This window comes from Pan paniscus, chromosome 15, assembly GCF_029289425.2.
Source record: "Pan paniscus chromosome 15, NHGRI_mPanPan1-v2.0_pri, whole genome shotgun sequence".
Lineage (NCBI taxonomy): Eukaryota > Metazoa > Chordata > Mammalia > Primates > Hominidae > Pan > Pan paniscus.
In genome coordinates, this window is record NC_073264.2 from 82,476,883 (window position 1) to 82,490,641 (window position 13,759).

The 13,759-nt window shown below is 38.9% G+C and overlaps 1 protein-coding gene across 16 annotated transcripts in view; it reads right to left on the minus strand.

The window, feature by feature from the left end:
- STON2 (stonin 2) overlaps positions 1-13,759 on the minus strand; it is a 176,143-nt gene that overhangs the window by 105,997 nt on the left and 56,387 nt on the right. For 10 of the 16 annotated variants that reach the window (XM_034937952.3, XM_034937950.3, XM_063596097.1 and 7 more), the window contains one exon: positions 4,384-4,581. The exons of the other annotated variants lie outside the window; for them this stretch is intronic. In XM_034937952.3, coding sequence (XP_034793843.1) covers positions 4,384-4,581 — 198 coding nt within the window. The remainder of the gene's footprint in view (positions 1-4,383; positions 4,582-13,759) is intronic. 16 annotated transcript variants of the gene reach the window in all.

Sequence of the window (13,759 nt, forward strand, 5' to 3'; positions counted from 1 at the left end):
CAGGCACAGAAACCAATCATACCGAGCTCCCCACTGCATCTCTGTATTTACTGCTTGCTGCTGAGAAATGCAAAGCACTTCTCAGATCTCATTCCACATGCTATAGTTTGAGTAACAGCTTTCTTTCGGGGTAACAGAGGAGTCGACAGTAATTATCCTTATGCCCCATATCAAATGGAAATGAGGCAGAGAGATATTAAATTAAGATTTTTTTATTCCTACAGCACTTGGCACTGTATGAAACACCTTCATATATACCCTGTCACCCTGACTGAGCAGGATCGCTCAGTTCCATTTTACAGATAAGAAAGTAAAGCTCTGAAGAAATGACTTACCCGGAGGACAGACTGATGGGAATCTGCCCCATAACCCCAGGGGGTTTCAGTTTACCCAACTGGAACCATCCAGCCTCAAAGCAGGGCTCTCCCAGAGGTTGGCACTGCCACAAGCCTGGTGCCAGGCAGAGGGCAGGGCATCACCTGGCTGGAGGGCTTTCCAATGTGTACAGATATCCTTGAAGCTCTCGATAGCTCATCTGAAAGCATTTTTTCTTCCTTTTTTTTTTTTTTTTTTTTTTTTGAGACCAAGTCTCACTCTGTCAGCCAGGCTGGAGTGCGGTGGCACGATCTTGGCTCACTGCAGCCTCCGCCTCCTGGGTTCAAGCAATTCTCCTGCCTCAGCTTCTCAAGTAGCTGGAATTACAGGCGCGCCACCATGCCCAGCTAATTTTTGTATTTTTAGTAGAGACGGGGTTTCACCATGTTGGCCAGGGTGGTCTCAAACTCCTAGCTTCAAGTGATCCACCCACCTCAGCCTCCCAAAGTGCTGGGAATACAGGCACGAGCCACCACGCCTGGACAAATGAAAGCATTTTTAAATTCCCTGCTACTGGAGTAAATGGTTAAATGTCACAGGTTGAAAAATACTTGTTCATTCTCCTAAACTTTGTCTTTCCTTCTCCTCCTTCTATTCTGGGACCCAGGATGAGTTAAAGACTTTTCAAAGCCAGAGCTCTACCCTGATAGCACACGTCAGGATGTTCAGGAAGAGCCTCATGGGTTATTACAGCTCAGGATGCATCCAGACACTGTCTCCATGGCCTGCGGAGCTGCTCTCTGAGGACTCACTTCACTGCCCCTCATTTCCCAGGCTCATGGAGATATACTACCTGTCACCTCTGGGCCTGGAGGGCAGATGGAGGTGAGATGCAAAGGAAGACTGCGTCGTCAAAGCAGATGGAAGCATTCCCTAGCACCTGGGCCATCCTGGGTCCTAGCCTAATTACTAAAGAATAGGGAGATTTCAAAGTAAAATGTCCAGAAATTTGTTTATAGAACATAATACTGTGGGCACACAGCAGTTATCTGTAAGCATTCATATCTGTCAAGGACATATGGCCTTTATCCTCAAGCTCCGCCTGCTACACATCTTGTTTTAAATCCCTTGGTCCTATTTATGTTAAAAATAAGCCCCCAAGGCAAAATATGTATATATGCTTGTATGCATCCTCTATACATATCTGTATGGAAGGTCTGGGACGGGTAACATAGCAAATAAATGACTACGGTGACTGTTTGGGAACTGGCTGGAAAAGGATTTGGAAGTTTCACTGAAATTCAGGTCATCCATTTCTCAGTGGTGTTCTCTTAACAAGTTGCTTCACCTTTCTCAGACTCAGTGTCAACTAGGAAATGGGGAGAATGACACCTGCCTTGCAGGATTGCTGTAAAAGCCACAGATCATACACCTCATATGCTGGCACACAGCAGACACTCAGTAAGTGCTAGCTATAACTATTACTACTGTAAAAGAGGATGGGGCCAGGCATGGTGGCTCACGCTTGTAATCCTAGCACTTTGAGAGGCCAAGGCAGGTGGATCACCTGAGGTCAGGATTTTGAGATCAGCCTGACCAACATGGCGAAACTCTGTCTCTACTAAAATAACAAAAATTAGCCAAGCGCGGTGGCACACACCTGTAATCCCAGCTACTTGGGAGGCTGAGGCAGGAAAACCACTTGAGCCTGGGAGACAGAGGTTGCAGTGAGCCGAGATTGCACCATCGCACTCCATCCAGCCTGGGTGACAGAGCGAGACTCCATCTCAAAAACAAACAAACAAACAAAAAAGAGGATGGTTGCCAAAAGGCCATACCTCTACCCTCCTTGTAGCCATAGAAACTGCCTCTTGTTGAATAAGAGCATCCCTCCTCATTCTGTAGTCCCAGATTTGCCTTTGAGTCTCTGGTGTAAACTCTGGCGTAGGGGCCAGTTAGTTTCTGGTGAGGATCAAGTGTGCTGGCTATTCCAACACACCTGTTCCCCACTTCCAACCTCAGATCCACTCTATCTGCTCTGGCGACTGACCTCTGTGGGCTGCTTCCCCAGGGCTTCATGTCCTTTGGCCTCAGGCTAGGATCTACTAGTTGGAAACACCAGCACCAGATTTGGGAATTTATTCCTCCCTATCTCCCTGCTTGGTCAAATCTCTGCAGTGGCTCTGTCCTTTCTGTCGCCATAGCTCCTGTTGGGCAGTCCCTTTTCTATGATTCCATCGCTTGCTTTCTCTGTAGGTGATCCCTTCATTAAGCTCTCTCCAGATAAACCTTTTTAGGGCACCATCTGCTTCCCGCCAGGACCCCAACCAAAACAGGGGAGGAGGTTTTCTTGATGCAAACTATGACACTGTTAGAATGACTTTAGAACAAGGAGATGTTAAAAATAATTATAAGCTGTGGAGGCAGACTAATAATGTCTAGTTCAGGCTAGGGCTCTGATTTTCATCACTTGAACCTCCAAGAATTAAAGCAACTTTCATCTAATAAGAAAGTAGATTAGGCAATGAAAAAACAGCCTCAGCATAGAGATCTTGGCTTTTCCTTCAGTGAGGGGCCCATTTTGCAACTCTCCAAAGCAACAAGAACCTTGCAGCAGGAAAGAGAACTTGTTTCAACCCTGATGGCCACTTATTCTGTGTCAAGCATCACATAAGTTATTCTACATAAACTGTCTCATTTGGAGATGATAACTTGGTGAGGTATACCCATTTTTCAGGTGAGGAAATGGAGTCATAAAGATAGTAAGCTGGTCAGTGCAGAATCAGGGTTTGAACCTGAGCAGTCTGGCTCTGGAGTCTGGGTATGCATATGGGCCTCCTCCCTGGAAAGGCCTGGAAAGGGGGCCCAGAGCAATGAAAAGTGAAGCAGGGAGGCAAGCTCAGCCTCTCTTCCTAACAGCCTCAGCTGCTGAAGGTGTGCTCGCATCCATGAGATGCCCCCACTGTGGAAATGGGGCTGTGGGGGCATATTTCAGCCACCAACCAGGATAATCAGTCACAGAGACAAACCAGAACTGAAGGAGTGTCTGTGAAAACAAAATGCTATAAAGAACCACAGCTTCTGAAGACAAAGGGAGTCCATGATAAACTAGGATTCTCTGCAACATTATCAAATACCAAACCAAATCCTGCCTGAAGCCTTCAGTCTGCAAGACAGATCGCTCTCTATACTTGTAGAATTCAATGGCACATAGCATGAGGGCAAACATCCGAAGCTTAAAAATGATCTAGAAACTCTGAACAACATTGAAGAGGAAAAACAAATGTTGTCAACACACTGGGTAATTTCATCCACAGAGAAACGAGCAGTAACTTCATCACTTTCAGAAGAAACCAATCTCTCGGGTCAAATAACCAAAACACCAAGAACATCTTTCCAATGCCAAGTATCTTTCCAGTGCCATTCCCAAACCTTGCCTGTAATTCAGCACTTGTTAACAGACCCATATTCCACCTGCAAAGAAAGCCAGCATTCCATCTTACACCTACTGGAAAGTTTAATAAAGGAGGCATAGTGCATTGCCGATTGATGTATCACTCAACCAAGGCACAACAGAATAAACACTTAACTGCCAAATGATTTGTAGTCTGGACACAGTGGCTGAGTGTTGATTCTCATTCTGTTTTATATAACGTTCGTTTTCTCTGCTTAAATCTACCTCCCTCTTATTGAAAAGGCAAGATGCATGGGTAGTAGGATGAAAGATTCAACCTTGTGCATATTTACACACAGTTCAGTAATTCCAGGAGAAAATAAATTGACAGAGAATGGTATTTATACCAAACAGTCAGAAAACAACATATTAAGATACACTGTCAAATGGTTGCCGAGTATGAATAATCTGCCAACCAAGGATCCAATTTGTGTACACATCTTCCCCAATGCAATTTCCAGCCACTTTGGGTTCTAGCTTTTTGACTGGATAACAACACCTGAACTCATTCTGCAAAGGAAGCCAGCTGCAGCAATTTTTAAAAGGACTTTGAAGTGGACCTGGGTACACCAAAAGTGATTTGCAAAGCCCTCTGGCTTAGAGCTCCATCTTACCAGTTGAGTCAGCCCCAGAAGCCTGGCCACTTGGCTGCTCCTCAGCATTGATGAGCTGCAGATCTGTATACGAACATCCAAAGCTAGGACTGCTGGTGTCTTCAGAATGGGTGGTCCAGCTGCTCTCAGAAGTCAGAGGGCATCTCCCCAGGGAGTCAAAGGAAGGGCATGTCCAGCAGGGCATGGTCAATGGTAGGGCTGGGGAGAGACCAAAAACCAAAAGCATACAATATAAATAGTTGTACTTTGTTTATCTTTAGTGCTTATCTTACTTTGATGTTGCTCACATCATATGAAATCTCAACAGTCATACGAGGCAAGGAAGTCTTGTATGGAGAGTATCACTCATGACACAGACAGGAAAAACTGACTGACTGAGACCCCATGGTGAGTCAGTATCAAAACCAGTACGAAAAGTAAGGTCCTGGCTGGGTGCGGCGGCTGACGCCTGTAATCCCAGCACTTTGGGAGGCCGAGGTGGGCAGATCATGAGGTCAGGAGATCGAGACCATCCTGGCTAACACGGTGAAACCCCGTCTCTACTAAAAATACAAAAATTTAGCCAAGCATGGTGGCGGGAGCCTGCAGTCCCAGCTACTCGGGAGGCTGAGGTAGGAGAATGGCGTGAACCCGGGAGGTGGAGCTTGCAGCACTCCAGCCTGGGCAACAGAATGAGACTGAGTCTCAAAAAAAAAAAAAAAAAAGAAAAGAAAAGAAAAGAGAAGTAAGGTCCCAGGACTCTCCAATCAAAGAAAATCTCACTAAAGGAACACAAGTTACTTCAGGGTCTAATTTCACTTCTTAACTTAGATTTCAGCTTCTTTCAAACCCAAACTACAAGAATCTTGCAGTTTCACCCTTACTGTTACATTTCCTCCATTTTAGTGGCACAAAAAAACTCATCAATTTACACTGAAACATTAGAGCCAGTTTAGGTTAAAGGATAAAGAGTAGATATGTAACTATATATGAACATGTATGTGGCATGCCCCTGCTTGCTTTGAGTTGACTGTAACTGGAGATTCTGCTGACTGTCACATTTACAAATGGAGATTTACTGAGGCTGCCAACCTGCTGCAATACAATGAAAAATACCTTTAAGGGGAAAATGTACAAAGCTTGGCTTTATCTCCTTAGTCTTGAGAACCAAATCAGACTTTAAAAACTACTTTAGAGAGGTTTTTTAAAATCTTTCAAATTTGAAACTTTCGAATTCTCCTAATTTGTCTTTAGTTAATTTCCTATCACATGCTGCCTCCACGGTGCTGCATAAGAATCATACCATTACGGCCCGGCACGGTGGCTCACGCCTGTAATCCCAGGACTTTGGAAAGCCAAGGCGGGTGTGGATCACCTGAGGTCAGGAGTTCACCATGGGGTCTCAGTCAGTCAGTTTTTCCTGTCTGTGTCATGAGTGATACTCTCCATACAAGACTTCCTTGCCTCGTATGACTGTTGAGATTTCATATGATGTGAGCAACATCAAAGTAAGATAAGCACTAAAGATAAACAAAGTACAACTATTTATATTGTATGCTTTTGGTTTTTGGTCTCTCCCCAGCCCTACCAACATGGCGAAACCCCGTCTCTACTAAAAAAATACAAAAATTAGCTGGGCATGCTGGCGGGCTCCTGTAATCCCAGCTACTTGGGAGGCTGACACACAAGAACCGCTTGAACCCAGGAGGCGGGCGTCACAGTGAGATCGCGCCATTGCACTCCAGCCTGGACAACAAGAGATAAACCCCATCTCAAAAAAAAAAAAAAAAAAAAAAGAAGAAGAATCATATCATTGCAAATTTACCAACAGGTACTGAAACAAGTGCTGAAAATAACCTAGATAAGACAGGAAGAATGAAAACAAGAGAAACTACCATGTATTGAGTACCCATCAAATGTCAGGTATTTTACAAATGTCTTGTTTCATCCATCTATCCTGAGAGATAGGCAGTAGTCTTATTTTAACTCAAAGACATTAAGAAACTTGCCCAAGATGATAATGTCAGTTCTCCTGCCGGGAAAACCAAAACAAATAGAAAAAGAAAAATTGAGATTTAAGAGAGAAGAAAGAATAAACATCAATGCTTGCAACAGTATAAATATAAAATTTTTCATTCCTTATTCTCTTAGGCATTTGTAAAGCATTTAGGTCCTTTTTCTGGAGTGCTCATTGTTCATATCCTCTTTTCTTTAAAAATGTCACCCTTTCTGCATATTCCTGAGTATTCTCTCCAAAAATGCGAGGTCCCCTTCCCTGCTTTATTTGTCCTTAGTGTTATCACTGTCTAATGTACTACACGCCCATGTGTTCATACTAGAATCCAAGCTCCTTGAGGGGGCAGGGATTTTTGTCTATTATGTTCACTTCTATACCCCCATTCCTGGAATAGTGCCTGGTATAAGGCAGGCATTCAACAAATATTTGTTGGTTATATCAACAGAAGCACCACAAATCATCCCATAACAGTCTATACTAAATACAGAATATTAAAATTGGACTGGTATCTATAACCCCCACCCCAAACATACAAAAAAATTAAAATACTAAAAAAGAAGAAAAAATAAAATTTTTTTATAAACCAACCAAAAGTAAAAAGCAAAGCCAAATTTATAAAAGCTTGCTATATGATGCCATTTCCTATAGTATGGTGGTTTAGATACTTTAAACTACTATGGAAATAAAGTTAAAATATTTGTAAAATGTAATAACATTATTTAAAATGCATCACAGGGTGAGCAACAAAGTAAAGAATCATCAGAGGCCGAGTGAAAGCTGCAACCCCAAGAGTAAACAGAGGACACAAGCTGATTTTCACTCTCAAGATTTTGAACAAACCAGACTCTTGAGTTTTCCAAATCTCTTATGAAGAAGGCAAATGATAAAGAACCTAGGGCCAACCGAAGATGGGGAACAGAAGAGCTGATGCATAAAGTGAGAATTCCTAAAAGCCTTAAAGGGTAAGTTAGAAATAACCTCCACCCTTAGCTGAAGATAGCAAAGAAAATTGTCTGCCTTAGGATTGCGTGAAGAGTAGAGGAAAAAATATCTCCTGAGAATTAATAACCACAAATTTTTTCACATAGGGGTGTACAGCTAAAACTACTTGTGTGGTCTGAAAAACCTCCAAGTTGAGACTAGTTTAAGTACTTCCAGGTTAGTAGCCTCGGGTATCCAGGAAAAGCAAATACTATAATAATGCCTTTTTTTTTTTTTTTGAGACAGATTCTCGCTTTGCTGCCCAGGCTGGAGTGTAGTGGTGCAAGCCCAGCTCACTGCAATCTCCACCTCCCGGGCTCAAGTGATTCTCATGCTTTAGCCTCCCAAGTAGCTGGGACTGCAGGCTCCCGCCACCATGCCTGGCCAATTTTTTTTTTGTATTTTTAGTAGAGATGGGTTTCACCATGTTGGCCAGGCTGGTCTTGAACTCCTGACCTCAAGTGATCCATCTGCCCACCTCTGCCAACCAAAGTGTTAGGATTACAGGTGTGAGCCACCACGCCCAGCCAATAATCCTTTCTGAAGGAAGATACCTTCAAACCAGCCTCCTCAGACAGAATGTTCCTAAGTTGATGTGCACATGGTAGAAAAAATAATAAATAATAAATAAATAAATCACAAAATGCATAAGAAATCAAGTTACCATGAACAAGAACCAGCAAACTGTGTGGGTGGGTGGGGTGAACAGGCAGAATGAGATCTGCAAAGAATTTTCAAACACTAGAATTGTTGAGCAAAAAATACAACTGTTTAATCTGTTTAAGGAAATAAGAAAAGAAATTAAAAATATGAAAAAGGAGCATGTACAACTGAAAAAGAACTAAATAAACTTCCAGAGAAGAAAAATATACTACCGTAAATACAAAATTAAATGGATAACATAGACAAAAAGATGAAAATATGAAAGAGAGATGAAGACACACGGAGGGCAGCGTGAGACAGTCTCATAGATATCTAATCTGAGTTCCTAAGGAGAGGAGAAAGAAAATGGTAGAGGGGCAATATTTGAAAAAATACTGGTTGAAAATTCCCTAGAATTTATGAAAGATTTTACTTGTCAGATTAGAAATTCCAAGATATCTCAAGCAGGGTAACTAAAAATAAATCTACAAATAGACACCAAAAATACATAAGACCAAAAACAAAGAGAAGATCTTAACAGCCATCAAAGAGAAAATACACATTACCTTCAAACGAAGAATGTTTAGACTGACTACCACCTCTTTCCAGAGCAGGAGAAGCCAATGTGCACTTCAAAGTATAGACAGAAAAATAACTATAAAGTTAGAATTACATACCCAGTGAAATATCTTCACAGAACAAGGGAAAAAATAAAGACAATTCAGACAAACAAAAACTATAAATATCCTTAAAGGAGGAAAGAAAGGTGAAATAAAAGGAATGTAAGAGGTTAGAAATAAAACTATATCAGTACTTAAAAATAAACATAAATGGACTAAGCATTCAAGATAAAAAGACTGACAGGTTGAATTAACAAATGAAATTTAACATGGTATGCACAAAAAAATATCTAAAATATAAAGGATTATCAATGATGAAAGTAAAGGGATGGGAAAGCCATATAAGATAAAATATTAATGAAAAGAAAGTTGATATAGTTATAGATTATGGATAGACTTTACAACAAAATGATAAAAAGTACAATTCATCAGAAATATATAATCCTAAACTTGGATATATTTAATAACATAGCCTCAAAATTATTAATGCAAAAATTGACAGAACTGTAAGAAAGTAAGAAATGTCCATCATCATAATGGAAGATGTTAAAATACACCTCTCAGTTATTGATATATCAAGCAAGCAAAAATATCAGCAAGCAAACAGAAGCTTTAAACAACAAAATGACCACGCTGATCTAATGATCATAGAACATTACACTCAACCGGTGAAGAATGCATATTTTTTATAATAACACCAAGAATTTTTATGATAAGTGATAACACGCCATCACTTGACATGAAGCAAGCTGGAACAAATTTCAAAAAATTGGTATACAGACCACAAATACTGGTTATGATACAATTAAGTATCTAGTTATCTAACTAGTTGTCTGGTTAACTAGTATCTAGTTGTCTATACTAGATAAAAAACAATTTGAAAAATTTAAAAATTAAGAAACATACTTCTAAATAATTCACTGGCCAAAGAAGAAATCTTAATAAATATTAGGAAATATTTTGAATCAAGCAATAATGAAAATGCTATATGTGAAAATTTTAAGAATATATGTAAGCAGTATTGTCAGCTTATATTAGAAGACAAATGAAACTTCATACAATAAGCTCCCAATTTATTAAGATACAAAAGTAGAGCAAAATAAATCACAGAATGTTAGAAAAAGGAAATAATAAATATAAAATCATAAATTATTTAAAAAAATTTAAAATACACAGATAAAATGTTCTTAGAGAAGACTAATAGAATTAAAAAGAGTGCAAATAACAATAGGAATGAAAAGTATACACAATTACAAATACTATATTTAGAAGGCAATGAAGGGAAATAATAAATGTCTTTATACCAATACATAAATACGGATAAAACTATAGAAGTCCTAGCAAAATATAACTTTTCAAAACTGATTCAAGAAGAAGGTTAAAAACCTGACTTGTCCAATAACCTTGAAATAAAGTGAACCAAGACTTAAAACCTTCCCACCAGAAAAATGTCAGGCCAGGTGCTTTTACTGAAAAGTTCTATCAAACGTTAAAGGAAAAAGAAAAAATTTTAATCTTCCACTAACTACTCCAGAGTACACAAGAAGAAAGGCCACTCATCTACTCATTTTATAAGGTTAGCATTTGTAAGGTTAGACACCAAAACCTGACAATATATACCCAATTTGTATGTAAAGTCTCTAAAAGGAGAATTACAAAATAATCTCAATCATGGACATAGGTAAAAGAATCCCAAACAAATTATCAAAGAGAATTTAGTGATCTATGGAAAGGAGAATTATATAATGACTAAACTGAGTTATCCAATTTATACAAGGTTGGTTTAACACAGTGTTTCTCAACCTTTTTCTCATTATTGTCCCCCTAAGGAAACTTCTTGCACATTTTTTCCCCTAATCACTCTCTCTTGAATTCCCCTCCTCTAATAGAATATTACAATCAGAAAATTGACATTAATACAATCCACCAATCTTATTCATATTTCCCCAGTTTTACATGTACGTGGGGGTGTGTGTGTATCTAGTTCTATGCAATGTTATCAATGTGTAGGTACATGTATCCACCACAGTCAAGATACAGAACAGTTCCATCACTGCAAGGATCTTTCCTGCTGCACTTTCATAAGCGTGCCCATTTCCCTCCTACCTTGCCTCCATCTCCATACTCTGTTCCTAACCTTTGACAACCACTAATCTGTTTTTCATTTCTATAATTTTGTCATTCCAAGAATGCAATATAAATGGAATCATGCATTATACAACTTTTTAGGACTGGCTTTTATTACTCAGCATAATGCCTTTGAGCTTCATCTGAGTTGTTGCATGTACCAGTAGTTCATTCCTTTTTATTGCTGAGTAGTATTCCATGAAATACATATATCACAGTTAGTTTCCTTCTTTCTCCATCAAAGGACATCTAGGCTGTTTTTGGTTCTTAGCTATTATGGATAAAACTGCTATAAACATTTGTGTACAGGTTTTTGTATGAACGTAAGTTTCCATTTCTCTGGGATAAAGTCCAAGAGTGCAATTGCTGGGTCATACGGTAATTGCATGTTTAGTTTTATAAGAAACCACCAAACTGTTTTCCAAAGTGGTTGTACCATTTTATATTCCCACCAGCAATGCATGAATGATCCAATCTCTCGGCATCCTCACTAGCATTTAGTCTTACCATTACTTCTTATTTCAGTTATTCTAATAGATGTGCAGTGAAAGGATCATTTTAATTTGTATTTCTCTAATGGATAATGATATTGAATATCTTTTCATGTGATTACTTACTATCTCGATATATTCTCTTTGGTGAAACATATGTTTATTTCTTTAGCTCATTTTTTTGTTTTTTTTTTTTTTGGAAGATGGAGTTTTGCTCTTGTTGCCCAGGCTGGAGTGCAATGGCATGATCTCAGCTCACCACAACCTCCACTTCCTGGGTTCAAGCAATTCTCCTGCCTCAGCCTCCCAAGTAGCTGGAATTACAAGCATGTACCACCACGCCTGGCTAATTTTGTATTTTTAGTAGAGATGGAGTTTCACCATGTTGGTCAGGCTGGTCTCAAACTCCCGACCTCAAGTGACAGCCCACCTTGGCCTCCCAAAGTGCTGGGATTACAGGCATGAGCCACCACACCCAGCCTAGCCCATTTTTTTAATGGGAACTTTTTACTGTTGGGTTTTGAGATTTTTCTATATATTCTAGATACTAGTCCTTTTGTTTTTATTCTGAGACAGTGTTTCACTCTGTTGTCCAGGTTGGAGTGGAGTGATGCCATCTCAGCTCACTGTAACTTCCACCTCCCAGGTTCAAGCGATCCACCCACCTCAACCTCCAGAGTAGCTGGAACTACAGGTGCACACCACTATGCCTAGTTAGTTTTTCATATTTTCATAGAGATGGGGTTTCACTATGTTTCCCGGGCTGGTCTCAAACTCCTGGGCTCAAGTGATCCACCTGCCTTGGCCTCCCAAAGTGCTGGGATTACAGGCATGAGCCACTGTGCCTGGCCTGATACTAGTCCTTTGTTGGCTGTGGTTTGAAAATATTTTCTCCCAGTCTGTAGCTTGTCTTTTCATCCTTTTCACAGAGTTTTTGCAAAGTAAAAGTTTTTGAAATTTTAATGCTACACATATATTTTGTTTACTTTTGTACTGTATATATATATTATAGCTATTCTGTATACAACAAAAATTACAATTTATTTGCCCTACTCAAGAACTATTTTTAGCCCCCTTGGGGATAATATCACCCTGTTGAGAATACATGGGTTAACATTAGAAAATCAATTAATGTAATTCACTGCAATAACATATTAAAAGAGAAAAATCTTACCATCATAATATAGAAAAAGCACTAAAAATAAATTTTAGTCTTTATTCATGGTAGTAATTTTTAGCAAATTAGAAACAGAAGGACTCCCTAAACCTAACAGAAATACCCCCCAAACCTCACAGAAAATATCACATAAAGCTTAATTAACCCTTGGAGATTCTGATCAAGATGGTGATGTTCATTATCCTCTCTTCTGTTCAACATCATATTTATGATCAGAGCCTGCACAGTAAGGCAGGAAGTGAAAAGAAGTAAAAGAAACATAACTGTCATTATTTGCAGATGATATTTTTGTATATGTAAAATAACCAAAAGACTTTACCAATAAGTTAGCAAATTAATAATGTTAGCAAGGTATGCTTGTTAATTAAAAAATCAACATATAAAAGTGAATTGTGTTTCTGAAAGCCAGCAAGAAATATTTAGAAAATGAAATTTAAAGCAAGACAGTATTTATAATAGCAACAATAAGTATGAAGCATATGTAGTATCAAACCTAACAAAAAATGTGCTAAGCCTTAGAGGAAGTATTTCTAAAGTTTATTAACAGACAATAAAGAAGATTAAATAAATGGAGAAAGATATATATGGAGATATATATATGGAGATAGAGATAAATAGATAAACATTTATTGAAAGATTTAACGTTGTAAAGATGTTAATTCTCCCCAAACTGGTTTATAAATTTACTTCAATGTCAATTAAAATTCTAGCATGGCAAAACAATCCTAAGCAAAAAGAACACAGCTAGAGATATCACACTACCCTTTTCAAACTACACCACAGGCTACAATAATTAAAACTGCATGGTATGGTATAAAAACAGATACACAGACCAATGAAATAGGTTAGAGAACCCAGAATAAAGCTGCACACCTACAATCATCTGATCTTCTACAAAGCCAACAATAACAAGCAATGGGGAAAAGACTTTCTATTCAATAAATGGTGCTGAGAAAACTGCCTAGCCATTTGCAGAAGACTGAAAGTGGACTCCTACCTCTCACCATGTATAAAAAATAACTCAAGATGGATTAAAGGCTTAAATGTAAAACATGAAACTATAAAAACCCTAGAAGAAAATGTAGGGAATACCATTCTGGACATTGGCCCTAGCAAAAACTTCATGACAAAGATTCCAAAAGCAATTTCAGTAAAAACAAAAATTGACAAGTGGGACCTAATTAAACTAAAGAGCTTCTGCACAACAAAAGAAACTATCAACGGAGTAAACAGACAATCTACAAAGTGGGAAAAATATTTGCAAACTATGCATCTGACAAAGGTCTAATGTCAAGAATCTATAAGAAACTTAAATCAACAAGCAAAAAACAAACAACCCCAT